Below are 25605 nucleotides of genomic sequence, written 5' to 3' on the forward strand. Positions count from 1 at the left end.
GTGATGGGAAGAGAAGGAAAAGAGAAAATATTGTTAAAAAGGCAGCAAAGCTTTATTATTCTTATTTTTGGTTGGGTTTGATGTAAAAATTACACTTGGCATGTAATAACTTTTGAACTGTCACAATCTAATTTTTGAATTTGTTTTAAATTTTGAGCAGTTTTATTGAAAATATATGTCCTAACCTGAGTACCCCTGAGATTCTTTATTATTATGAACAGGGCAGTCAACTCTAGTTGACAGAGAAATTTGAAAGGGAGGAGCACTATATTAACCCACAGCTACAACTTAGCTATAACAAATCAACTGGAAATCTTTTTACAAAATGCAAAGTTGATAGGGCTAATCAAACATTGCAAGCCACAGTAGTTATCTCAAATCAACTCCAAAATACTTTAAAATATTTTAGACTTACTGTACTATTTCCAGTTACCTCCCTGCCAAGACTAGCTATTCACAGTAGTCATTTTCATGACCGTGTCTAAACTTACCTTCTCGATATAATCACTGTAAAATGTTTAGGGTGAACAAGGGGATATAAAAATGTTTTCTCTCTTCTATTTCTATTTTGAAGCTGGGTTTTTGCTTATGAAAGATAAATGCCTGGAAATATTTGGAAACTGAAACTGTAGGTGGCCATATTGTGAGCTACTACACACATGTTACTAATGATGTTAAACCCTTATCTAGAGAACTAACCTATTTTTCTGAGAGCAAGAAGGAATGCACAGCAAAAGACCAGATTTATAAGAAGGGAAAGCCCCACCCTTCATTCTCTTCTCTTCATTTCTATTGCCCCATAATCTCTCCAGATTTAAAAAAACAAATCTTCTTTTTCCCCAAGTAGTAACAAAAAGCTGCTGTCCTACCTCTGATGTCACTGCCTTCCAATCCACTGGTGCCCTAGCCGTGCTGAATTTGCACTTCCAAAAGCAGCACCTCCTGGATGCCAGACAGAAGGTGCTACTAGCAGAATTGCCAAATCAGCGCTGTGAGGGACAGGCAGAATGTGAACACAGAGGTAAGAAAGGGGTACAAAAAGAATGTGAAAATTTTAATAAAGTGTCTGGTAATTTTTGAAATGCACCGTTACTCTTACAGAAGCAATCCCAACACCAAATGGAGTTTTTCCACCTCTGATGGAAAGCTAAACATGGAATGGTAGAAAACCTAAAATTTTAATGCCAATACCCATCCTTTACAAGAGAAGAGGTCGTGCATGTAACTGATACTTCAGTTGTTTCTTAGTGCAGTTAAATGCAAATAAAAGCTGTTGATTTTTGATGTATGTAATGATATCTACTGCACTATGTATATTTCTTAAATATACATAGGAAGGGAAAAATAGGGGGGGGAAAAAGCAAAAATATACTTCGCATCAGTTGTATGTGTTTCTGTGTACAGACACAACTGCATAATTAAAAATTAAATGTTTCACAAACCATTTCTTGTCAGATTATCTTTGAAAAATGATCAGCACCAACTAAGCACAGTTGTGACATTTAAAATAGCAATAATTTAATTTAGCCTTATTTTGTTCCATAATTTATCTTTAGAATTTTAAACAGTAAACTTATTTCTTTCATTTTTACCAGGTAAGCCACAATAAAACAGAATGATCATAGGGCTAAAATCAAATCTGTGGAAACCGAAACCAGTCCAAAACAGGGATGAGCTAATAAATTACTTCAATTTTATCACCTTGAAGACTTAGAACTTGATAAAATGGATCACAAAGACAGACCTGAAGAGTCCCTTTTCATACACATTTTAGCTTGAAACAATGTAAATGAAAATTAAAAACATACATAAAATAACCTTGCAATAAATTCTTCCTTCATACAAAAAGCCAAATTCCAATATTAAGTATATTTGCATGCAAAGTAGGATTTTTCAAGGTGATGAGAAGGCAGGCAACTTGTGTTAAATATAACTACCCCTTTCTGTTTAACATGTGTTAAAGAATTTGTGCACTAAATTTCAAGTCTTATATTGTGACTTTCCAATTGCCAGTCTAAAATGTTTTTGCTTGGAAATAAAGTATGCACAAAAAACTGTTTTGGTAATAAACACTGACAAATACTTGGAAATTAAACAATTTAAATGGACAATGAATTATTTACAATGTCCACACTAATAATTGCTGACAACAATAAAATCACTATCTCAGGATCATTTTACAGCATACCAGAGATATAATTCCTAAACAAGGTTTATATTCAATGGCAAAACTGTGCAAATTGGAGCAAACTGAACAGCATGCTCTCCTCCCTTACATAAACATTAATGCATGCTGGTGGATTCCCCTGCTATGTGGAGTGTTTTACTTACAACACAAAGAACCTCCACAACTGCAGCCTTGTTTTGGATTGAGGATGTGCATTGTAAGTACCAATCAGCTGAATGTAAATTTGAAAAACTGAGAATGGCAACCTTACCCACCACAGAGATCTAAGAAAATTAACAGTTGCTCCCTGAAATTATTATAAGAGAGGATTAAAATTTGTAATAGTAAATATTAAACAGCTAGTGGCAAGAAAAACTTTATATGCCCCATTTACCCTTCCACAACAGGAGTGAAGGTTTCCCAGAAGCCCTTGAGCAAAACATATATCTTGTTGAACAGAACTCTCACAGGCATAAAGCAGATATAGTCCCCAAACCTAAAATGAATATTGCTCTTCCATTTACCTCTACACTTACCATTTTCTCTCAAGAAAGTGTATTGCAAGTGTCATTAAATCCAGACACTTCCCATTCCTTGGTGCATGCTTGATACAGGTTTCATACCATGGCAAATTTAGTAATATGGATTATATTCACCAAAATTGGACCTCAGGCAGGGCTTCTGATGCTCTAAGTAGAGCGCCCAAGCACCCCACACCGAGACCCACTCCAAAGGCTGATTTTCTTAGGACACATCCCATTATTTGTAGTGTTGGGACCCACTGCTGTTTTTATGATGTATCTAAATAGCATTTTGGTTAATTAATTCAGCCTTTTCTAACTTACTTGAATTTAGTGTTTGGCGCGTTTTGGCACTTGTGCAGTACGCTTCAATGACCTTAAGAATCTGAGCATCTTCTTCCAATGCAGCTGTACCTGAAGTCAACAGAAAAATAAATCTTTACCATGGCTCTAGTTATTAAGCCAGTCATGTCATTGTAAAGTCGTTGTAAGCCTAGAGACAAGTACCAGATAATTCAACTAAGGTTCAGCTCAGTGATTCTATTTATTACCCCCACCAATTGTAGCTGATCCCTTAATTTATATTCTGGAGTGAGTTTCAATGAGTGAAAAGAGTTTAAAAAAAACCAAATATCTACTTAAATGTTGTTATAAAATGTATTGAAAAACACCTCAAAACTGGGAAATTAAGCCAAACCTAAAGAAGGTTTCTGAATATTTTAAAACTACCCCTTTCTGTTTCTTTTCAAAGAGAGCTATGTGGAATACAAGTGTTTCGAAGAAGCATGTCTTCCCTCTATGATATTGTGCAAACAGCAATCAGACACAAAAAGTATACCCAAACAGTTATTAGTTGCACCTTAACTCATATCCCAGTTTAATTAGAGAAACACAAGGAATGGAATATTATCTTCTAGTAAATGAATCAGAGCATCATATAGTTTAATAACTAAGTCTTTATTAAGGTTCACAAGTGAAACAAACATACATTTTTTCCATAGCAATACTATGAAAGGAAGTCTAGCATTCTGAAAATTAAACTCAGCATAATATTATAACATATACTGTTGTACAATTTCAGCCTTGTGTCCATCAGGAAAAATGCCACTTACCGTATGAGTACTTTCGTGAAATTTGGCAGCATCTGACAGCTATTTTCAGATTGTGTTAAGTGAAGCTTGTTAGGTTTCTTAGCAGAGCTTAGAGCAGAGAAAACATTTCAGACACAAAGTTCTAAGAATATCTGCTTTGGAGTTAATTAAAAGAAAATCCATGTGAAGCTAAATCTGTTCTTCCTGGGCTTCAACTAGATCCTTTTATCAAAGTTGCTTCAGCTAAGAACAGGGTGTGAAATCCTGACCTCATTTGAAGTAAATGGGAGTTTTTAGTCTTGACTTCAATGGAGCCAGAATTTCACCAAGGTTGGTTGGTTTGTTTTTAAATTTCCATCCATTTTTTCCCATCCCCACAAAGCTTTATATACCATTGGCCTTGAAGATTTTCACTGAGAGTATATGAAGGTCTTTCAAAGTCAGCAATCTTCTCCTAGCAGGCAAGACATCCAGAAATTCCCATTTTTTATTTTCAATTATTTATGATCCCAACCAAACAGTACCCTACAGAATATCCACCAGTGATGACTGTTTGCAAACACCACTAATAAGAGCTCATAGCAACATGATAGTTTCCCAAAAACATTTAAGATGTCCAAACATTTGTCATCTATTCCAGAACTATTTCCTTTTTTTAATAAATGGAAAAAATCTGTCAGCAAAGCAATTCCTCCAGGCAGGGTGTAACACCATTGTACTGTTTTGTACAGTAGAGATGGAGAACTAGTAATTATGTAGGCATTAACTTTCTTACATTATACCCAGGTTCATGGAAGTATTTGGTTGGTATATCTCCGGTATCTGATTTGTTTGTTCAAAGTGCAATTAACACAGAAGGACAAAGACTACTAATTACTGAAACACTGGATAAAGAATGATGAGTATCTGGCAGCATCAGTGAAGTTATTCAAGTAAGTAAAAGTCACTGCAAACAAAGTCATCAAGTTTCCCTTTCAGCAGGCAAGCCATCCCTTACATCAAAAGTGCTGACAACTGTAATTTTAAAAAGATTATCTTTCAATTAAACAAGTAAGTTCTATTTCATTTTCTTTGAAGCTAAACAATAGCTCCTGTTAGTGCATGTGCTTTGATCATCTCTGAGGCTGCAGGTGTTTGCTTGGTATCTTGGAGAAGTGGAATGAAGCTGCAACTGCATGCTGGTGACTACTGAAGTTCCACACAAATATCTGATGGGATCTGTTGTACTGGGATGGGACTGCATTGCAGCAGTTTCTTTACTACTTAACTGATCTCCATTGGTTAGAACACGTCAAATTCAGCATTGTTTCTCAACATTGCTTCATTTCTATTCCTAATTATAGCAGCTGTGACAGATTAAAACATTTATGTTTCAGCAGTTCTTGAAATTAAAAGATGGTCAGATTAGTAGTGACTTGTTTGTTTTTCAGTTCTATTCTATCCTTTCTTCCATATTTTAATTCTTTATTTCTCACATTCTCCTCAAATAATCAAGTTTGTGATTATTTTAAATGGCATAAAAGCGAAATACAAAGACATTTTAAGATCACAGGTCCATTTCCCACCCCCATCAGCCCATCTGTAACCATCATACCACTCACTTAAAAGGCATAGTAATGAAAAGGATGTTACAATTGTTTTTAAATTATGTGGCTTCTGCATCTCTAACTAGCCCACTGTATCAAACAGTTAGTACTAGTAATTAATATTTTACTACTGGGAAGCAGTATTAAGCTCTACAATCTTTAAGATAAATACTTAAAGGAAGTATGCTTTGTAAATTTAAAGAGTAACAAGAAAAATGGTCTGATGTAATTATGTTGTATACGTCCTTTAAAATGGATTTAAAATAAAAATATCAGTAAAGATATACAATTCGCTTGGATAAAAACGTCATTGCCATGTGTTGATATAACAGAACAAAACTGTCACGTTAAAGAAAGAGTTTCTATTGCACTTATCTATTATTCAGCAGAATCTGATTAAAAAAGATTTCCCAAAATGTTCTCTTCTGTGATCTGACTGAGAGAACTAAAACAGCACCAACTTATTTTGTACTATGGGGAACCATTACTCTCTTTTGCTTTGAAGATTTTGAGAGGACAGTAGATGTAAATAAAAAGGAATGCCTCTTGATCAGTCCAGAATGAAAGTCTCGTGAATATGCGGAGGGGATAAAGCAAATCTTGTTTTAACAATATCAAACAGAAAGTCTAAATACTGGGGTGAAATTGAGTGTCTAGTATTGAATGAGACTACTGATATAATAGTCATCACAGAAACTTGGTGGAATGACAATTAATGGGAACTGGTAAGATCAGGGTACAAAATATATAGGAATTAACTGAGTGGGTCACGCTGGGGGGTTGGGGGGAAGACTGGCACTCTATGTGAAAGAAAAAATAGAGTCAGATATAATAAAAATCTTAAATGAATCAAACTTTACCACTGAATCTCTATGTATAGACATTCCATGCTTGAATAATAAGAGTATAAACAGTAGGAATATACTACCAAACACCTGACCTAGATGGTAACGGTGACTGTATAATGTCAGGGCCATTAGAGAGACTACAAAAACAGAAAACCCAATAATAATGGGGGATTTAACTATTCCCATAGTGACTGGGTAAATGTCACCTTATGATGGGATGTAGAGATAAAATGTATAGACACCATAAATGACTGCTTCTTGCAGCAGCGAGTCCTGGAACCCACCAGAGGAGAGGCAATTCTTGATTTAGTCCTAACTGGAGCACAGGATCTGGTCCAAGAGGTGAATATAGCTGAACCGCTCGGTAATAGTGACCATAATGTAATTAAATTTAAAATCCTTGTAGGGGTGAAAATACCAAAGAAATCCACCACAGTAGGATTTAACTTCAAAGAGAAAACTACACAAAAATGAAGAGTCTAGTTAAACAGAAATTAAAAGGAACAGTCACAAAAGTGAAAGGAAGCTGCATGGAAACTATTTATAAACATCATAATAGAGGCTCAAACTCTATGTATATGCCAAATAATAATAAAAACAGCAAGAGGACCAAAAATGCCACCATTATTAAACAGCAGAGCGAAAGCGGTAGTTAGAGACAAAAAGGTATCCTTTAAAATCTGGAAGTCAAATCCTACTGAGGAAAATAGAAAGAAGCATAAACTCTGGCATGTAAATATAAAAGTCTAATTAGGAAGGCGAAAAATGAATTTGAAGAGCAACTAGCAAAAAGCAAAAAAAGTAACAGTAAATTTTTTTTTAAGTACTTCAGAAGCAGGAAGCCACAATCAGTGGGGCCACTTGATTATCAAGATGCTAAAGGAGCACTCAAGGAAGATAAGGTCATTGCGAAGAAGCTAAATGAATTCTTTGCATCGGTCTTCACTGAAGAGGATGTGAGGGAGATTCCTATGCCCAAATCATTCTTTTTAGGCAACAAATCTGAAGAACTGTCCCAGACGGTGTCAATAGAGCAGATTTTGGAATGAATTGATAAACTGAACAGTAATAAGTCCCAGTACCAGATGGGATTCACCCAAGAGATATGAAGGAACTCAAATATGAAACTAAAGAACTGCTAACTGTGGTTTGTAACCTATTGCTTAAATCAGCCTCTGTTCCAGATGACTACAGAGTAGCTAATGTAACGCCGATTTTAAAAAAGGCTCCAGACATTACATTACAGGCCGATAAGACTAACTTCAGTACCAGGCAAATTGGCTGAAACTATAGTAAAGAACAGAATTATCAGACATACAGATTAACATGATTTGTTAGGGAAGAGTCAACACGGCTTTTGTGAAGGGAAATCATGCCTCACCAATCTATTAGAATTGTTTGAGGGGGTCAACAAGCCTGTGGACAAGGGTGATCCAGTTTCTGGACTTTCAGAAAGCCTTTGACTCTTAAGCAAAGTAAGCAGTCCTGGAATAAGAGGTCCTCTCATGGATCAGTAACTGGTTAAAAAGATAGGAAACAAGGGTATTAATAAATGCTCAGTTTTCTCAATGGAAAGAGTTAAATAAGGATTTGTACTCTGACCTGTGCTGTTCAACATATTCATAAATGGTCTGGAAAAGTGAGTGACCAGTGAGGTGGCAAAATTTGCAGATGATACAAAATTACTCGAGATAGTTAAGTCCAAAGCTCACTGCAGAGAGTTACAAAGGAATCTCACAAAACTGAGTGACAGAGCAAGAAAATGGCAGATGAAATTTAATGTTGATAAATGCAAAGTAATGCACACTGGAAAAAATAATCCCAACTAAACAGACAAAATGATGGGGTCTATATTAGCTGTTGCCACTCAAGAAAGAGATCTTGGTGTCATTATGTAAACTCTGAAAATGCCAGCTCAATGTGCAGCAGCAGTCAAAAAGGGAAGCATTAGGAAAGGGGTAGATAATAAGACAGAAACTATCATAATGCCATTATATAAATCTATAGTACACCCACACCCTGATGTACAGTTCTGGTCCATCTCAAAAAAGATATATTAGAACTGGAAAAGGTACAGAGAAGGACAACAAAAATAATTAGCAGCTTTCATATGAGGAAAGATTAAAAAGACTGACTGTTTAGTTTAGAAAAGAAACAACTAAGGGGAGCAATGATAAAGGTCCATAAAATCATGAATGGTGTGGAGAAAGTGAATAGGAAAGTGTTATTTACCCCTTCACCTCACATAAGAGGCAGGGATCACCCAATGAAATTAACAGACAGAAGGTTTAAAACGAACAAAAGGAAGTACTTCTTCACACAACACCCAGTAAACCTGTGGAACTCATTGCCAAGGCCAAATCTGTAACAGGGTTCAAAAAAAGAACTGGTTAAGTTCATGGAGGACAGGTCCATCAATGGCTATTAGCCAAGACTGATGGGTCTCTAAACCTCTGACTCCCAGAAGCTGGGACTGGATGACAGTGGATGGATCACTCGATAAATGCCCTGTTCTGTTTGTTCTCTCTGAAGCATCCAGCACTGGCCACTGTCAGAAGATCGGACACTGGGCTAGATGGACCCATTGGTCTGACCCACTATGGCTGTTCTTATGTTCTTAAAGTGGAAAGATAGAAGGAAAAGAATCGCTTTTAAAGAAGAAAATATTGTAGTCAAATGATGACCACTGTATATTATAATCTGTTTCAGGCTTTGTAAATTTTCAAAAAATTTTTTTTGCCATAAATCAAAAATTATATTCAAAACCATATAGGCCAATATTTTCAAATTTGGTTAATTACTGTTTAGCATCAAATGCCATATTTAAGCACCTAAACAAATAATGGCTTGGATATTCAGAGTTGCAAAGGCATTCTCACAGCTCCCATTAAAATTTTGAAGTGTTGGCCAGAGTATTTAGTTTCCTAGACTCCCAACAAGTTTCTTTTAACTTGGTTAATAAAATTATACTAAAACTACTTCAAACAAACTCACACAATGTGGATTCCTTAAAGGGCCGTGTATATGCTGTATCCAGTTACAACCACCACAGAATGCAACAACAAAACTAACTTTTGAAATATTTTATTGGGCCAATCTGTACTAAGGACATTGACAAGATGTCTTGGTATGATGTAGAAGACAACACATTGGAATTGGTTTAAAAGGCCAAAGCCACAACTTTTATTGGAAAAGCTCAAGCCTGAAACTCTCCAACTATATGTATATATATAAAAAAGGAAGGAACAAGTTTCTTCAGGGGAGGCCCTGTATCTGTGCTTGGTAACAAGGTCCTTTCTTGAGGAGGACTAATGTCTTCTCCACTGTCTTTCATTCCATCCATATGCAAGGTTCTAGTGAGAGGGATGCTTGCTTATGCAGCTGTCACATTAAAAACAAACAGCCCAAGCTTTATAGCCCGACTGTGTCATGCAAGTAAACTTGCAAGTAAAACAAATCAGCTATCCACATACTACTCAACTAAAGTTTCCATCAACACGTGTAAACAACATATCATTCCCTTCACTAACCTAAATTCCTGCCATAGGAAATCCACAGCACATCCTAGGGGAAGAGAAAGCTCCCATTGTAGTTCAGCAAGTGGTGTCTGTGATGTTGCACTCCATATGCTTTATGAAAATATGCTTATGAATGTGAATATGATGTAACTGGAATATGCTTTATGCAAAAGGTCTCTTGTAAGGTATCATTACAAAGCTTATAATCTACTGAGTGTGTTCATCCTATTTGTTTGAATGTATTATTTCTATGTCTGAAATTAGGAGAACAAGATATAAACTTGTATTACTGATGTAAACATATTAAGTGGAAGCCATTAAGAGTGCTTCAGAATCAATGAACTGTAAATGGCTCTGTTTACTTGCAAACCTTCCTGTGTATGTGTGGGCCAGCCCAGGAAGAATGGAGGCTGGGGTCTCACAGGACATGTGATCATGTCACCTGATACTGGAATCCATCTTAAATCTGGCACTTTTTCATTTAGAAGGAGGGGTGGGGACCCAGAGAGACAAAAAATTCCTGCCTTTTGCCAAAGCTATAAAAGGGGGTGAAGCAGGACAAAGAGGTGGTCAGTCATGAGAAAGCCCCTGCTTTCCACCTAGGATGTCTGCTGGAACTAACAAGGACTGTACTGGGGAAAAGACTGGGCCCAGACTAGGAAGGAGCCTAGTCTGTGAAAGAAGCTTATTGGAACATCTCTGAGGGTGAGACAGCTTTTTAATGTATTAGGCTTAGACTTGTGTGATTTTGCTTTATTTTGCTTGGTGACTTACTTTGTTCTGTCTGTTATTACTTGAAACCACTTAAATCATACTAGTTATACTTAATAAAATCACTTTTGTTTATTAATGAACCCAGGTTAAGTGAGTAATACCTGGGGGAGCAAACAGCTGTGCATATCTCTCTATCAGTGTTATAGAGGGCGGACAATTTATGAATTTACCCTGTATAAGCTTTATACAGAGTAAAACGGATTTATTTGGGGTTTGGATCCCATTGGGAGCTGGGTGTCTGCGTGCTGGAGATAAGTAACCTGCTGAGCTGTTTTCAGTTAAGTCTGCATCTTTGGAGGCGTGGAACAGACCCTGGGTCTGTGTTGCAGCAGGCTAGTCTGTCTGGCTCAACAAGACAGGGTTCTGGAAGTCCCAAGCTGGCAGGGAAAACGGGCTCAGAGGTAATTTCAGCCCATCAGGTGACAGTCCCAAGGGGATCTCTGTGACCGAACCCGTCACAGTGTCATGGGAAAAATTCCTTCTCAACTCAAAGTATGGTGATTCTTTATGACAGCATTCACTATGTGCTTCACATGTTCCACAAACTCAAGATAGGTGTCTCTTCTAAGAAGCCCACAACTTAAGGATACAGAAGTAGACAAAAACTGAGGAAAGCAAATGTGGTTTGAGTACATGAACTAGATCAATCTAAATGGCTTAATTATTTTAAGCACCGCACAGACCCCTGTTATCACAAACGTTACTTATCCATTCGCACATGTGAATCAGGATATATTAGTACACACTAAACAGACAGAACTGGACTGAAGTTAAGACAGTAGAATAAAGACTTCCCCCCCGGATAACACAGTTATTAACACTTGTCTTTTCTTTCATCCTTCCTACTCCCCCACACTTCTATTATGCTGCCAATGCTCCCTCTAAACTAGCTTAAGCTTTTGTTCTTTAGGATATTCTTTATCTATAAACCCATCTTGTTCCTTGGAAACTTCTCTAGCTTTGTTTTATAGCCTATGGAACAGGAAAGTCCAGATTTTTCACTAACCTCTGTCACAAATAAATGACATACAGAAAATACCCTGTTTCTAAGGAAATATCAGTACAGCTGTTAGACCTAAAAAATGACCTACCCTGAAAGACATCAGTGTCAGTACCAGGACCTGTAGGTATCTGCTTTCAAATCTCCAACTCAATGGGAACTTTGAAAACAATCAATTAAATAGTTTACATACTTAATTATATCTTGGGAAGGTAGGATACTATTTTAAAACTCTAAATTGCTCTTCACAGACCTAAAGTTACTGTACTCAAATTTACAGTACTTTCTTTCACTTCATAAAGTTACTGACAGAGTAAAAAATTAACCAGAGAGTTAAGAAATGATTTTCCAATATATTGAGATAATTTCAGTACAAACCATTCCTATTATTTATTTATTTGCTTGTTGCCAATTAGTATAAACAGCAAACTGGAAGTATTGGTACCTAGAGAAAGCTGAAAATTGCAGTTTTCATTGGGGAAAAAAAATAAAATACCATCCATTTCTCTGCAACTTTCTTTTTATATACACTAGCACCTTGTGAATACACAGATATTTATTCAGTATTACTTACTTTTTCTCAGTGCAAACTCTTCGTCTGATGGCTTCCGTTCAGGCTTACGCTTGGGAAGCAGCTTTTTCATGGTTTTAGGGCTTTTACTGAGATCCTGGGTGAAAAGAAAAGAAAAAGTAAAGCTTCTTTTTTTAAAAAAAAGATTCCAAATGCTGAAATTTTAATTTGTGTTCAAGTAGCTGTTAATTATAAAAATCTTATAAAGCTACATCAAAATTTTGCTGGCTAATATTATTTTTTGCATATTTCAGGTTTACTTGAATCCATTTATTCCCCCCAACCCCATTGGCTGTTTGCATGTTATTCTTCTAGTCCTAATAACAGAAATACATAGCAATGCTTCTGTAAGTATGCAGGCTGTCTGGGAGCTAGAGCAAAGGGAACAATGGCAAGTGGGACACAAAGTATTTTTCTTAACTTTTGAGAGGTAGACCCATCTTATTTAGAAGCAGATAAAACAAGCCCGAAGTGGAAGGTTGGTAAGTTATACACATCTATTTCTTTAAATCAAAATTTGAAGAGTGCTTGTTATAGCTTTGAAAAGAGAGAACTACAGCAAAAGAATACAGTGACAGAGATTCAACACTTCCACTCTATAGTGAGTCATGCTAGTGTATAGGGATACAAAATACATACTGATCTACCCCTTACCTTCAGAATACAAGACAGCCTCTATACATGTGTAGAACAAGAAAGTGAAAAGATGAATGAGCAGGACAAAGACCAATGAGGATGAAGATAGGTTTCAAACATTCAGTCATATACTAAGCACTGTAAAGATGAGTGAAATGTTGCCACATTTAAGAATTAAATAAATGTTATACATACCAATGCATGAAAGAAGTTCACTTATATTTAATTTAAAAGATGGACATGCACTGCAGCTGAATAAGCTAATGTAGTAATTAAGCCAAAATGTTTAACCTTCAAATTAAAGGCCATCTCTCTCCCCACATTCCTTTTGGGGTGTTTTTTTTGCTAAAAGTGTTTCATGAGTGACAAGTGTTTGTCAAAAGATTGACCCCATTTTTTAAACAGAGAGCACAATTTGTGTGCCTGCAAAAAATTCCAATTTCTGCCCATAAAAACTCATCTCCTGCATGCACACTCAAGATATTTGCAGGAACAATTGTGCACACTCCTTTGGGAACTGTTCTTAACTTTAAATCAGAACTATGACAATGCATGAAACAAGCTTTTCAACACAGGTTTAATATTGCTTCTGAATAAAGTATAATACTTTTCTGCCATATGCCTATTACCTTGCCCTTTTATAGTGCACCCCCATCACAGGATCTCAGCATGCTTTACCAAAGTGACTAAACACTATTTCCCCCATTTTACAGCTTGTAAATACAGAGACACAGTGGCTGTGAGTTACCCATGGTCTCACAGCAAGTCAGTAATAGAATCTCTGGCTTAATTTACTAGACACAGCGGCCTCTGTCATCAAATTACACGCACCACCAAATTCTGCATAAACCAAACATTTTAAATATTCCTCATTTTTACAGACGGGCAAAATTTAGTGATAAGAACAAGTTTGTCTACCACTGCCATCCTTTTGTGGCTTAATAAAAATAATTTTGTATTTTTTTTTTTACAGCCAAGATTAAAATCTGCAACATTAAAGGATGCGGGGTGGGGTATAAAAAAGAACGAAGAATCATTATGCGTCATCATAAATGATACCATAATTTGAAGTTGATGCACAAAAAGTCATATACTATAACTTCTAGGATTAAATTTAAAGGTTTACTAAGTGCATGTAAACAACAGTTTAATATTCAGGAATGAAATTAGTCATAACAATTGTAGATATTCAAAATTATTTGAGATTCCTATGAAGTAGGAAATGCCAGTTAGATTGCTGATTCTGGACTCTTTCTCCATTCACCAGCAAGCAGTGGCAACACTGCGATCTCCGGGGTTACTGAGAGAATGTCTCACTTTGCTCACTCATGACACTGACTGGTCAATTTTAAAATAGCATTGTCTCACTGCAAAAGGTGTTTCTCGCACCCTATCGGACCAGAGGGATAGTAGAAGTAGAGCAGGATACAGAGAACTAGGTATATGGGAAGTAGGAAAAAAAAAACTAGGAGAAAATCTTCATGGCTCAGATAGGGATGCATGAATGCAGAGGATTTCCACTCCATCTGCCCCAATAGATGATGATGATGATAATAATAATGAATACAAGTGGGCACTAATCAATTACCACTGTTTCAGTGTTAACTTAGATGAAGTGAAAACATACACAATATAAACACACATACAGAACTATATAAGATCATGATATGAAAAGAACTGAGTTACACCTCTTAGTGTAGTCCTGTACTTTTATGGTAACATTTCTGGGTTCCAATACCTCACCTCTTTATAACAGAGAGCTGCTGATGGCCGTAGTGGAGGTGCAGGTCGTAAACAGCTCAAGCTCCAAGGTTTGGGAGTTTTAGGAGGTTCCAGAGGTCCCCAGTTTATAGTGGTATGTGGAGTCCCATGATGTGAAAGATGTGGAAGCGTGTGGTATGCAGGAGTCAGTGGTATTGGTTTGCTGTCTGAATGTTTGCTGGATGGTGTTACTGGATGAGAAGGAAGCTGCCGAGTCAAAAAGTAATTTTCAAAAACAGACAAAATCATTTACACTGGCTACCTAACATTTCTATTTACTACAGCTCCAACTAGCACAGTTTTAAAAGCTGAATAATAATTATTGACACAACAGAACATAATTTCATTCAAGAAACTATTATTGTCTACCACACAAACAGTATGTATTGAACCACAACAGCTATGAAATCCTTGCTCACACTCCTTTCACGCTTCACATTTAAAGAGTGAGCGCAAAAGAACAATTTAGCTTAACTCACTCAAATTTAGAATTGCCAGGAAGTTACTTGCAGAGCAGATTGAAACTCAAAAGTTCTGGTTTGTGGTGACATTTGGAAATTTTTGAACTGAATCAGAACAAATATTTTCCAAATTGCCTGCAAATCAGTTTAATAAAATTTTCATTTCAGAATTTTGTTACAAATTTTGTTAACATGTTCTCCATTTTTCCATTAATTTTCCATTATTTCATAACATGTCCACTAGTACTACTAGTGACATCATAATATGGCATAATATAATAGTTGAAATATCTTATTTTATATTTTATTTTTAAAATCATTGTAGACAGCTGCTACTTAGTGCAGACTGAAACATTTTATCTTCTTTTCTAGGTCCAAGTGTCTCCTCTGTGTTGTAATGAAACAATCTGACACAAATAAAATACATGAAATATAATAGTTAACATAAAATTTAAAATAAGAATAGAATGTCATATTATGACACGTCAAAAACAGCAATGTAAATTGTGCATGGCTCTTACTGACATATTATGAAATGATGTAAAAATAATATACAAATGAAAAAAAGCTATAAAATAAATTATAATTCAAAATGATACTTCAGAATTTCCCAAAAGTAAGGTTTTTCAAAACTAAGCCCTGGTCTACACTACGAAGTTAGGTCAAATTTAGCTGCATTAGGTCAATTTTATAAGCAATGCATCTACACAACCAACCCCGGTCCGTCGACCTAAAGGGCTCTTAAAATCGACTTCTGTACTCTTCCCCGGCGAGGGGAGTAGCGCTAAAATTGACCTTGCTGGGTCGAATTTGGGGTAGTGCAAACGCAATTCAACATTATTGGCCTCCAGGAGCTATCCCAGAGTGCTCCAATGTGACTGCTCTGGATAGCTACCCACAGTGCACCGCTCCGTGAGTCGATACTAGCCATGGTATTGAGGACGCACTCCGCCGACTTAATGCGCTTAGTGGGGACATACACAATCAACTGTATAAAATCGCTTTCTAAAGATCGACTGCTATAAAATCAACCTAATTTCGTAGTGTAGACATACCCTAACATTTTTTTTCATTTAGAAGTTTCTTTGCCCTGCAGGAACATTAGCCAAAATCAACACTTTCATCAAAAACAACATTTTGAAAAAGAAGCATTTTTAATCAGAAAAAAATGTTGTAATGAAAAAAGTTTCCACACCAGTCTTAACCTGCTTTGCCATGGTGATGCAATATAACCCATTATTCTAAGGACAATTAAAGGAAAATATCAAATGCAATATTCAGGCATAACAACAAAAAGCTAGAGATGGAGTCTCAGCCTTAACCACGAATTTCCTGGGGGTTTTCTTTTTATCTCTTGAAGCCAAACTGTTAAATTACATTAATATATTTTGTATCTGTGCATGAGTGACCAAACCTTTCTTCTAATTTTGAAAATATATAAAGCAAATTGGGTAAACAACAAATTGGGTCAATTAAAACATCTGGTTCCTGTTACTGGTGGAAAAAAAAATTAGAATGATTTACATAGTAGTATGAGATTTATAATCCAGATAATCTTTCTCCTTACAACTCAAGCAAATGCTTGTTTGTTTCAGCCCCTATGACTAAAGTATTTCTTACGGTGTGAGATGGCACAGAATGAGGTTTAATAGTGGGATTCCCAACAGTTGTAACTTTGGTTTGCTTCTGCAAATGATCCACCCATTCATGCAAATCTTGTTGGTTGTTACATGATACTAATATCCGCTCAATCATATTTCCTAGAAGAAAACACAAGATTTAGAAAGTCTAAAAAACAACTTTATTTATTCTTTAGAAACACAAAAATAGTAATCAGTTTTTGTCACGCACTGAATCCTTGTAGTACCTAAGGGCTGAACAAAGACTTAAAAGTATAATTTCTGTCCGAAGGAATGATATTTCAACCCCTTTCCTCACTGTGATAGATTTTTCTTCAGATGTCTGTCTTTATAGACACAGGCCATTTTGCAATCTTTATTTAGGAAAGTTTATACAAAGAAATTGATCTAGCAATTAAAGTCATCTTGGTCTCTATTGAGAAACACAGATGAGGCCCCTCCACCAAAAACAAACAATCAAGCAATCAAAAAACAGCATCTAATAAAAAATATTACTTCACCTACCTTGACTCTCTAATATCCTGGGACCGACATGGCTACAACAACTCTGCATATATCATCTAACCTTATAGTTTCTCCCTAGACTCTATACAATTACAGCTATACACAAGATTAAGGCACACAGTTAGTGAGGAGACATGGATTGCTGAATCTTCAGCATGCGGATGACACAGTTTAAAGTTTCCATTTCATTTGACCTGGCCAGAACAGTGGATTGCACTACTCAATGTTTAAGGGAGACTGGGGGAACTGATCCAGTCTGGCTGCCTGACACTTAATCTAGATAATAAAACTGGGGTGAGAGTTGATCACCTGGGGGGAAGCAACTGGAGGGCATTATGAGGACAACGTCAGTGCTGCTAGCTGAGAAGAGAGTGAGCGAGAGGGTGGGTGGGCGGTCCTTGGTTGTTCTGGTTTGCTACAAGGTATGTGAGGTTAGATTTTCAGCTGCCTCTGAAAGCAGCAATTGGTAGCGGCAATAACTAGCTTTGGCTTTTTCTCCCTCGTCATATAGCCAGGAGGTTGTAACCATTCTTTTGGCTGTAGACCTTGTGACCCTCGTGACACCTTCATCCCCCTGAGATTAAACTATTTCAACAGAATCTACTTGGGGCTACATCTTAAATTTACTCAGAAACTGAAGCAGGTGCAGAATTCAGCAGAGCAGCCCACTTGCTATGCAGTATATTTTTCTGGGAGCACGTAAAACTTGTCTTCAGTAACCTGCACTGGATCCTTTTGGTTTCTGGGGCAATTGTAAGCTGTTGGTGTTGACCTATAAAACAATAAATGGCCAGGAATATACCTAAGCAACTGCCTCTCTCCCCATGACAAACCACCAGTGGAGAAACCTGAGCTGAGGCCCCTTGGTGATGGGAGTTCGCTTCTGGTAGAAAGTTCTCTATTAGAGACCTTCTAGAATTTTTTTCCTTTCTTGGTCCAAAGTAGTAGCCTGAATTTGCTGACTGTTAGAGACAGGCTGCAAGGCTTGTCTTTTCTTCCTTGCTTTTAAAGGGAAGAGGGGGAGAAGAGATTTGTGAGGGTCTAGGCAATTGTGTTGATGGGGACAGGGGCATAGGGAAGAGCTTATGCTTAATATAAAATGTGCTGCTTGGGGTACACGGGAGAGAACTGTGGAGTTAAAATTATACAAAATAAACTCAGTGTCAAGGGCACACACAGCCGGGATGGGCAGTCTTTTCTTTTTTTAATTTTAAACCTAGGAAGGCTGTGGAAACCCCGTCATTGGAGGTTTTAAAGAACAGGTAAGATGAACTGGGATGATCGAGTTGTATTTAATCCTGCCTCAGCGCTGTGGATGGACTAGATGAGCTCCTGAGGTCCCTTCCAACCCTATGTTTCTATGATAAACAAAAACAAATCAATAGAAATGCTCATGAACATTACCTGCTATTTCAAATGCATTTTTGTGATTTTCACTGTCTTCTAGCTTTGTGATGGTCATTCCTGTCATTGGCAGTTTTCCCTAGAAAAGTCATAACATGTTTTTTTCTTTTTCTTTTTAAAAACCCAAAGATGTTTAATAGCTAAACATATATACATTTAAAATATGCATAATTCAAACAGGCAAACAGATGATAAACCAGTAAATTGAAACGTACACATTAGATCAGCAATAATATTTAAAATTCCATGGAAAAAGGATAACCAAATTACATAGCTTTTTGTGCCAAGAACAACTTCTGTGCTTAATATCATGAGTCAATTTGAAATCTGCCCAAGCTATGGGTAGTGCATGTAAATACATTACAATGCAAATTCACCAAGAGAGGACCTTGACCATCTGTGGATTTGAGACCTACTAGGAACACATATTTCCACCCGAGTTCCATACTTAGTGAAGTTGATAATTCAGTACTGTAGATGGAACTTCTATCTGAGACAGTACTGAACCAAGACACCAGCATGATGCCAGCAGACCCTATGATACAGTGGAGGTGTCTTTCTAATAGCATGTAAAACTGAGGACCTGTCCCTTCTTGTCATCAAAGGCTATAACATCACTTTATGCAAGAGTACCAAGGTTTTAAACAGAACTGGGCATGTAATTCACAGTGAATAACATAGTCAACAAATTACACTTCTTTTTCTGACCTAAAATGGTCTGCAAGCAGACTGCAGGTTTCTCATGTTTACTTATTATTAAATTAAGATGATTCAATAATTTCTGCACATAATTTTTGGCCTGAAGCTCATTCAAGTATTCAGTATTCAACATTTGAGCTCTTTTGATGGGATATATAGGCCACATGGTATGTTCTGTGTGCTAACTGGATGACTAACTCTTAGAATCAGGTTTCCAGTGTAAATAGGTATATATACAAATGGAAATTCCACAAATATTCACCTATTTTTGCTTTTTCAAATGCTGGTCCCTATGGGTATTCACCGTAGGCAACTCACAAGAGTACTCATTGAGGAGGAGGGTGCGAGGACCCGTGCTGCACGACGGAATACAGGACTGTTGAATCAAAGGATATACCTGCTGAGGTAACCTGGACCACTGCATAGTGCCCGGTAAAGGTGCGTAGTAAGCACCATGTTGCAACTCTACAGATTTTTGGAAAGGTGCACCTTGGAGAAAAGCTACAGAGGTAGCATGCGCTGTATTCAAATGAGCCCTCCGCCCCTGAGGAGGATGGGTTTCCATTTGTTCAAAACGCAGCCAAATACAGCCCCAAATCCATTTCAACAGCCTTTGTGATAAAATTTCATCCCTTCAGTGAAGGAGATGAACAATCTTGGGAATTTTCTAAGGAGCTTTGTCCACTGCAGATAGACGGTCCATGAACAACCAAAGAATTAAGGGTTCTGTCTTCTCTAGTGATGTGAGATTTTGTATAGAACACCAGTAGATGTATGGTCTGATTCAGGTGAAATTCGGAGGAACCTTTGTGATGAACCTGAGAAGTAACCTTAGGGACACTTTATCCCTATGAACACCATATAGGGAGTGTCTGCCATAAGCATCATAAGCTCCCCTATTCTCCAAGCAGAAGTAATTCCCATTAGGAAGGCTACTTTCCATGGAAAGATGGGGAAAGGAGCAGGGGCCAAGGGCTTGAATGGCAGATTCGTAAGTGCTGACAGAAGTAGACTGAGGTCTCAGTTAGGATTCAGTGCTGATACTGGAGGGAAGGTTCGGACTAGACCTTTTAGAAACCTCATAGTTGTAGGGTGGGTGAATATCAAGCAGTTATCTGTCAGAGGACGGAAAGCATTGATCACTGCCAGATGCATGTGCAACAAACTAATGGATAGTCCCAGTGACTTGAGGGAGAGAAGATATTTCAAGATGGCACGGATTCCAGAGTCTAGTGGAGCTACCTGGCGATGCACCAGATGGAGAATCTCTTCCACTTGGCAGGATAGTATTTTCTTGTGGAAGCCTTTCTGCTGATTTGAGAATGAACTGACCAGCCTCTGAGCACAATATTTCCCTGCTTGATGCTGATCCAAACACTAAGCTGCTAGGTAGATGGATATCAGGCTGGGATGGATGGTTCTGCCTTCATCCTGAGACAGGAGGTTCAGCAACTGTGCAAGCAGATGCATGGACACATCTGCAGGGACATCTGGAGGATGCCGGTAAACCAAAACTGTTTCAGCCATGTAGGTGCTGCCAGAATCGCTGTCAATTTGTCCTGTTTAAACTTGTTCAGGACTCAAAGTAAGAGGGAGGCGAGAGGGAAAGAATACATTAGTGACTCTCACCACTGAACCAGAAATGAATCCCCTCTGGAAATGTGCCCTTGAACAGCACAGGAGCAATAGGCTGGACTTCTTGTTTACCCGGAGTGCAAAGAAGTCCCATGACGGTGACTCCTCCCCCACCCCCCAAGCTGGAAGATGTTCAGTACCACTGAGCTGTGAAGTTCCCAATAGTGCTGCCTGTGGAAATGTCTGCTGAGACTGTCTGCTAAGGTGTTCATTATTCTGGGAAAGCGCACTGCTGAGAGGGCGACCTGGTGTCAGGGGCACCGATTCCAGAGCCTGATGGCCTCTGTGCAAACATGGGCAGACCTTGCTACCCCCTGCGCTTGTTTATGTATAAAACTGTGGTTAAGTTGTGCAACATGACCAGAACACAATGGAAATGTGGGAAACGCAGAAACCTTCTGCAAGCCTCCTGCACTACTCAAAGTTCAGGTAGACTGATGTGTAGCTCAGATTCCTGTTGGGTCCAAGAACCTTGCGCTACTTGGTTGTCCAGATGTGCTCCCCAATCTAGGTGCATGTGATTAGTTTCTTTAAGGGATAGAGGGGACTTTCTCGTTTTCCCACCAGGTGAAAGAAGACAGAACGATCTGAGGGTTCACAACTCACTTATACTGTGCATAGCCATTCCTGAAAGCAACGAAGGAGGAGCCTGGAGAAGGGTGTTATGCACATGCAGCCGCCCATGTGGTCAAGAAGGACCAGACAGGACAAGCTGTCGTCTGGGGACTCAGTCAGAGCTGGGCAAGGAGGTCTGTCATCATGAGGAACCTGTCCTGAGGTAAGCAAGCTCTGACTGAAGTCAAGCCCAGAGGCACTCTAATTGAAGTGGACTTTTTCTAGCTTTACTTGAAGCCCTAAGGATTGCAGGAGGCTGAGGAGGGAGTGTACTGTCCACTGGACTTCCTGAGATGTTTACTCTGCGAGAAGTCAGTCATCAAGATAAGGAAACACAAGGCTGCCCTGGCAATGCAAGTATGCTGCTACCACAGAGAGTACCTTCATTAATGTCCTTGGGGCCATCAAGACACTGAAGGGAAGGACTCTATACTGGTAATGATCTAAGCCCACCGTAAAGCAGAGAAACTTCTTCTGGACAGGGTGAATGTCTATATGAAAATAGGCTTCTTTCAAATTGAGAACTGCAAATGGGTCGCCTTTGTTGAGGGAGGGGATTGTAGAGACTAGGATAATCATCCTTAATCTCAAACGGCTATGAAGACATTCAGTAGTCTGAAATCCTAGGATGGGTCTATCTGCCCTTTTTCTTGGGAACGAGGAAGTATCTCAAATAGAAACCTTGAAGAGGAATGGGGTCTACGGCTCCTAGCTGAAGATGGGAGCCTATCTCCTATCTGAGAAAACTCTCATGAGATGGGTCCCTGAAGAGGGATGGGGAAGGGGATTTTGGTGTAGGGACAGAAGTAAATTCTATCATGTACCCATGGAGATGATCTCCAGGACCATCTTGTCTGCTATGTTGCTCACTGGGAAGAAGCGGAAGGCGGCCACCAAAGTGGGTGGGAGTATCCAGCTGTGTGGTGACAGGCTAGTGGCTCTCGATGATCCCATCAAAATGACTTCTTGGCAAGGGGTTGCTGATGAGGAGGAATTAATGACAGGGGTGGCTCATAAGCAATGTCAGCCAGTCCTGGGTGGCTCATAAGCCCATTGATGGAAAAAGGGCTGGGGAGTGGGACGCTGTCTGTAAGGAGGTGGTTTAGAGTACTTCCTCCAAGGAATTGGAGTGTAAAATCCCTAGGGATCGGAGGGTAGCCCAGGAATCTCTGAGTAAGTGAAATGATTCATCTTTTTTTTCCCCCTGAACAGAAGAGGAGATCCTCCACTCTTGCTTGGACATCCTTAGGGAACCCCGAGGAACTAAACCCAGAAGCCCACTTGATGACTACCGAAGTTGTCTTGGAGTGGGAAGTGGTATCAACTACATTTAGTGATGCCTGGAGGAACAACCAGGCTATGAGCTTCCTCCCATCCAGGATAGCCTGAAACTTTGATCTGAGCTCATGAGAAAGTATGCTAGTGAACTCAGGTTATGATAATTAATAAAGTCATATTATACTATCAAAAATAGGAAGCTGGTGGAAGAGAAATTCTTTCTCCTGAGAAGGTCCAGTTATTTTTGCACTCTTCTTGGAAAGGGAAGACCAAAGCTAGTTTAGATGACTGTGCTCTGTAACAGCCTGTACACCAGTGAATTTGGGATGTGGTGGAAAAAACAGATATTCTGTCCCCCGTTTAGGTGAAACAGAGTATCTTTTCAATGTTCTTTTTGGAGTTGGGGCGTAGGCTGCTGGAGTGTGCCAAACAGCCTCAGACAATTCCAGTATGGCCTTGTTGATGGGAAGCGCCACCTCGACAGGGCTTGTAGTCTGCAGAATGTCTAGAAGCTTGCGAGTAAGGTCCTGAACTTCCTCCAGAGGAACCTATACATTGAGCCTCTTCAGGAGGTATAATCATTAGGTGGCGAAGGGGGGGCTGGCGTCATTGTTTCATCAGGAGATGAATAGGAGAGAACCATAGCTGGTTTGGGCAGTACTCGCTGGTTGGGCCGTTCTTCCTCATAGCGCTCATGAGGGAATTGGGGCTCTTCCCTTGAGGTGATCTCTGACCATATTCCTGCTCCAATCCCATGTAGCCAGAAGGCCTACTGTAAGGATCCAAAGCACCTTAATAGGACCAGAATGTAGGGTTGTATGGGCACAGAGGTGAAGAGAACCTCTGGTCCTGGGCCCGACAGTATGACTTGTGGGAGGTGACAGGGCACCCATGAGACTCTGGAACCCCTGTCGGGCTAGTGTCCTGGCTTGAGACCACTGGAATGGCCAGTGCAACATCCTCTGTTGCAAACTCACTAGAGGAATAAGAGTCCTCAGCGTCCACGGGTGGAGCCATTTGTACCACATGCCTTGAGATGCCACGGCTGGCAGATGGAATTGGTGAGTGGTGCATTACTGGTGCTGGCAGCTTGATGCCATGGCTGGTGGAAGGGACTGGCGAGTGGCATACCAACTGTGTAGGAAGCTGTTTGGAGATTACCAGATCTGAGAGAAGCATCGACTCCAGGTCGGTATAAACCATTAGGTCCTTTCCAACCTTGTATGCAGCCATCTCTCAAATTCTAAATTAGGACGTATTTGATGGAGTTCTCCATGAAGCCACAGCCAGACCCTGGGACTTCTGACTCCCAGTAGAGAACAGGAGGGGCTTCTATGCACAGATAGGTCCAATGGTACAGATTTGGGATGGCAGTAGGTGTTGGCAGTGGCAAATCTCTCTTCTTCTTGCAGTGCAGAACCACTTGTGCAGAGGGTGACCACTCTCTCCTCTCCTTTGCTGATGCTGGGCCAGACCATTCCCTTACATAGGTGGGACAGTGTTTGGGTGTCCTGGCTCTCAGTACTGCTGGTACTGGCCGATGCTCCCCGGGAGCTCCAGACACACCCATACTGGGGCACAAAGTTTCTGTGCCTGACTTAGAAGGGGTAGAAGGAAGGCAGATCTCTTAGAGAATTTAGGAGGGGATTTCTCTCACTTCTTATGAGGCTGTTTTTCCTTTCTGTTCTCCCGTCTCTGCTTGCTAGAGAGCTTAAGTCTGGACTCAGATGACCCAGGACTGGGAAGCACCGGGTCTGGAGGGGCGCTAACAGGCAGATCACACCAATGGACAGGGGAGTCAGAAGTCCCAGGGTCTGGCTGTGGCTTCATGGAGAGCTCCATGAGATGCCTCCTAACTTGGAATTTGTGAGATTGTTCCAGACAAGGTTGGAAAGAACAACGAAGCTCACACTTGGCTCACACATACGAGACTCCCAAGACAGTACAGGCAGGAGGCCTGGGAATCACTAACCAGGAAGACCGGAGGGCAGCCCAAACAGGAATTGAAGCCAAGAAACTAACCTCAAACTAACTAACTACATTATTTAACTAACTAATTAACTACAGAAAATAACTGTTTACAAAGAAACCTGAGTTGAAGGCAGGAACACTAGCAAAGCCGAGGACACTGGTGAAGTTCCATCTTGTACCATGAGCAGTAGAAAGGAACTGGAGAGGCGGTCAGTCCGCGCTGCTCCTTATGCCCTTAGTTCGGAGCACAAGGAGGTGCAGTGTGCAGGTACAGCCCAACGCCCACTGCTAGAAAAGAATCTTCCTGTCTTGTGTGCCTGGCGTGTGTGCACGCCCACAGTGAATGGCCATTGGGCTCACCACTCAAAGAATAACCAAACTTTTCATAGGTGGCCACCAACTGCATGTTCCTTATTTTCAGTGTGCCTAACATGAGACACCGGGGGCCAGATTTACAGAAATGCTGAGCACTTGCTGCTGCAACTGAAGTCAATGGAAGCTGAGCTTCGAACATGTGTGTTGTATAATGCGAAGTAAATTCAGTCCTAGGCGTCGACCTCACTTCACTGGGATATTGTGAAGATAAATTCATTAATGACTGTTAAGCACTCAGTTATTACGGTGACAGCATCACAGAAACACCCATAAGGAAGTTAGTAATTTTTTAATGCAGTGCAGAGTTTGGACAGTGAACGTTAAATAAGGCCTGGGGCCACACTGTGAATGTGGACTATAAAAAACACTAAATGAAAAAGGGGACTTCTGGAAAAAAAATAGTATGTGATTATAGAATTAAAGACTGCATCATAATGCATACACGTAAGGAGACTGAATGAAGGTTGCATGGGCAACCTTAATTTTGGCATTTCCTGACTTCTGAGTGCTTGACTTCTCAACTTGGATGCTTAACAGTTTATGTATTATT

At 39.3% G+C, this 25605-nt stretch overlaps 1 protein-coding gene across 1 annotated transcript in view; it reads right to left on the reverse strand.

The window, feature by feature from the left end:
- ARHGEF7 (Rho guanine nucleotide exchange factor 7) overlaps nt 1-25605 on the reverse strand; it is a 176102-nt gene that overhangs the window by 17926 nt on the left and 132571 nt on the right. The window contains exons 15-19 of the mRNA XM_065397467.1: nt 18483-18561; nt 16555-16694; nt 14456-14680; nt 12080-12173; nt 3013-3102 (exon numbers count right to left, since the gene is read on the reverse strand). Of these exons, the coding sequence (XP_065253539.1) occupies nt 3013-3102; nt 12080-12173; nt 14456-14680; nt 16555-16694; nt 18483-18561 (628 nt within the window). The remainder of the gene's footprint in view (nt 1-3012; nt 3103-12079; nt 12174-14455; nt 14681-16554; nt 16695-18482; nt 18562-25605) is intronic.

The sequence above is a fragment of the Emys orbicularis genome, chromosome 1 (assembly GCF_028017835.1).
Source record: "Emys orbicularis isolate rEmyOrb1 chromosome 1, rEmyOrb1.hap1, whole genome shotgun sequence".
In the NCBI taxonomy this organism is placed as follows: domain Eukaryota; kingdom Metazoa; phylum Chordata; order Testudines; family Emydidae; genus Emys; species Emys orbicularis.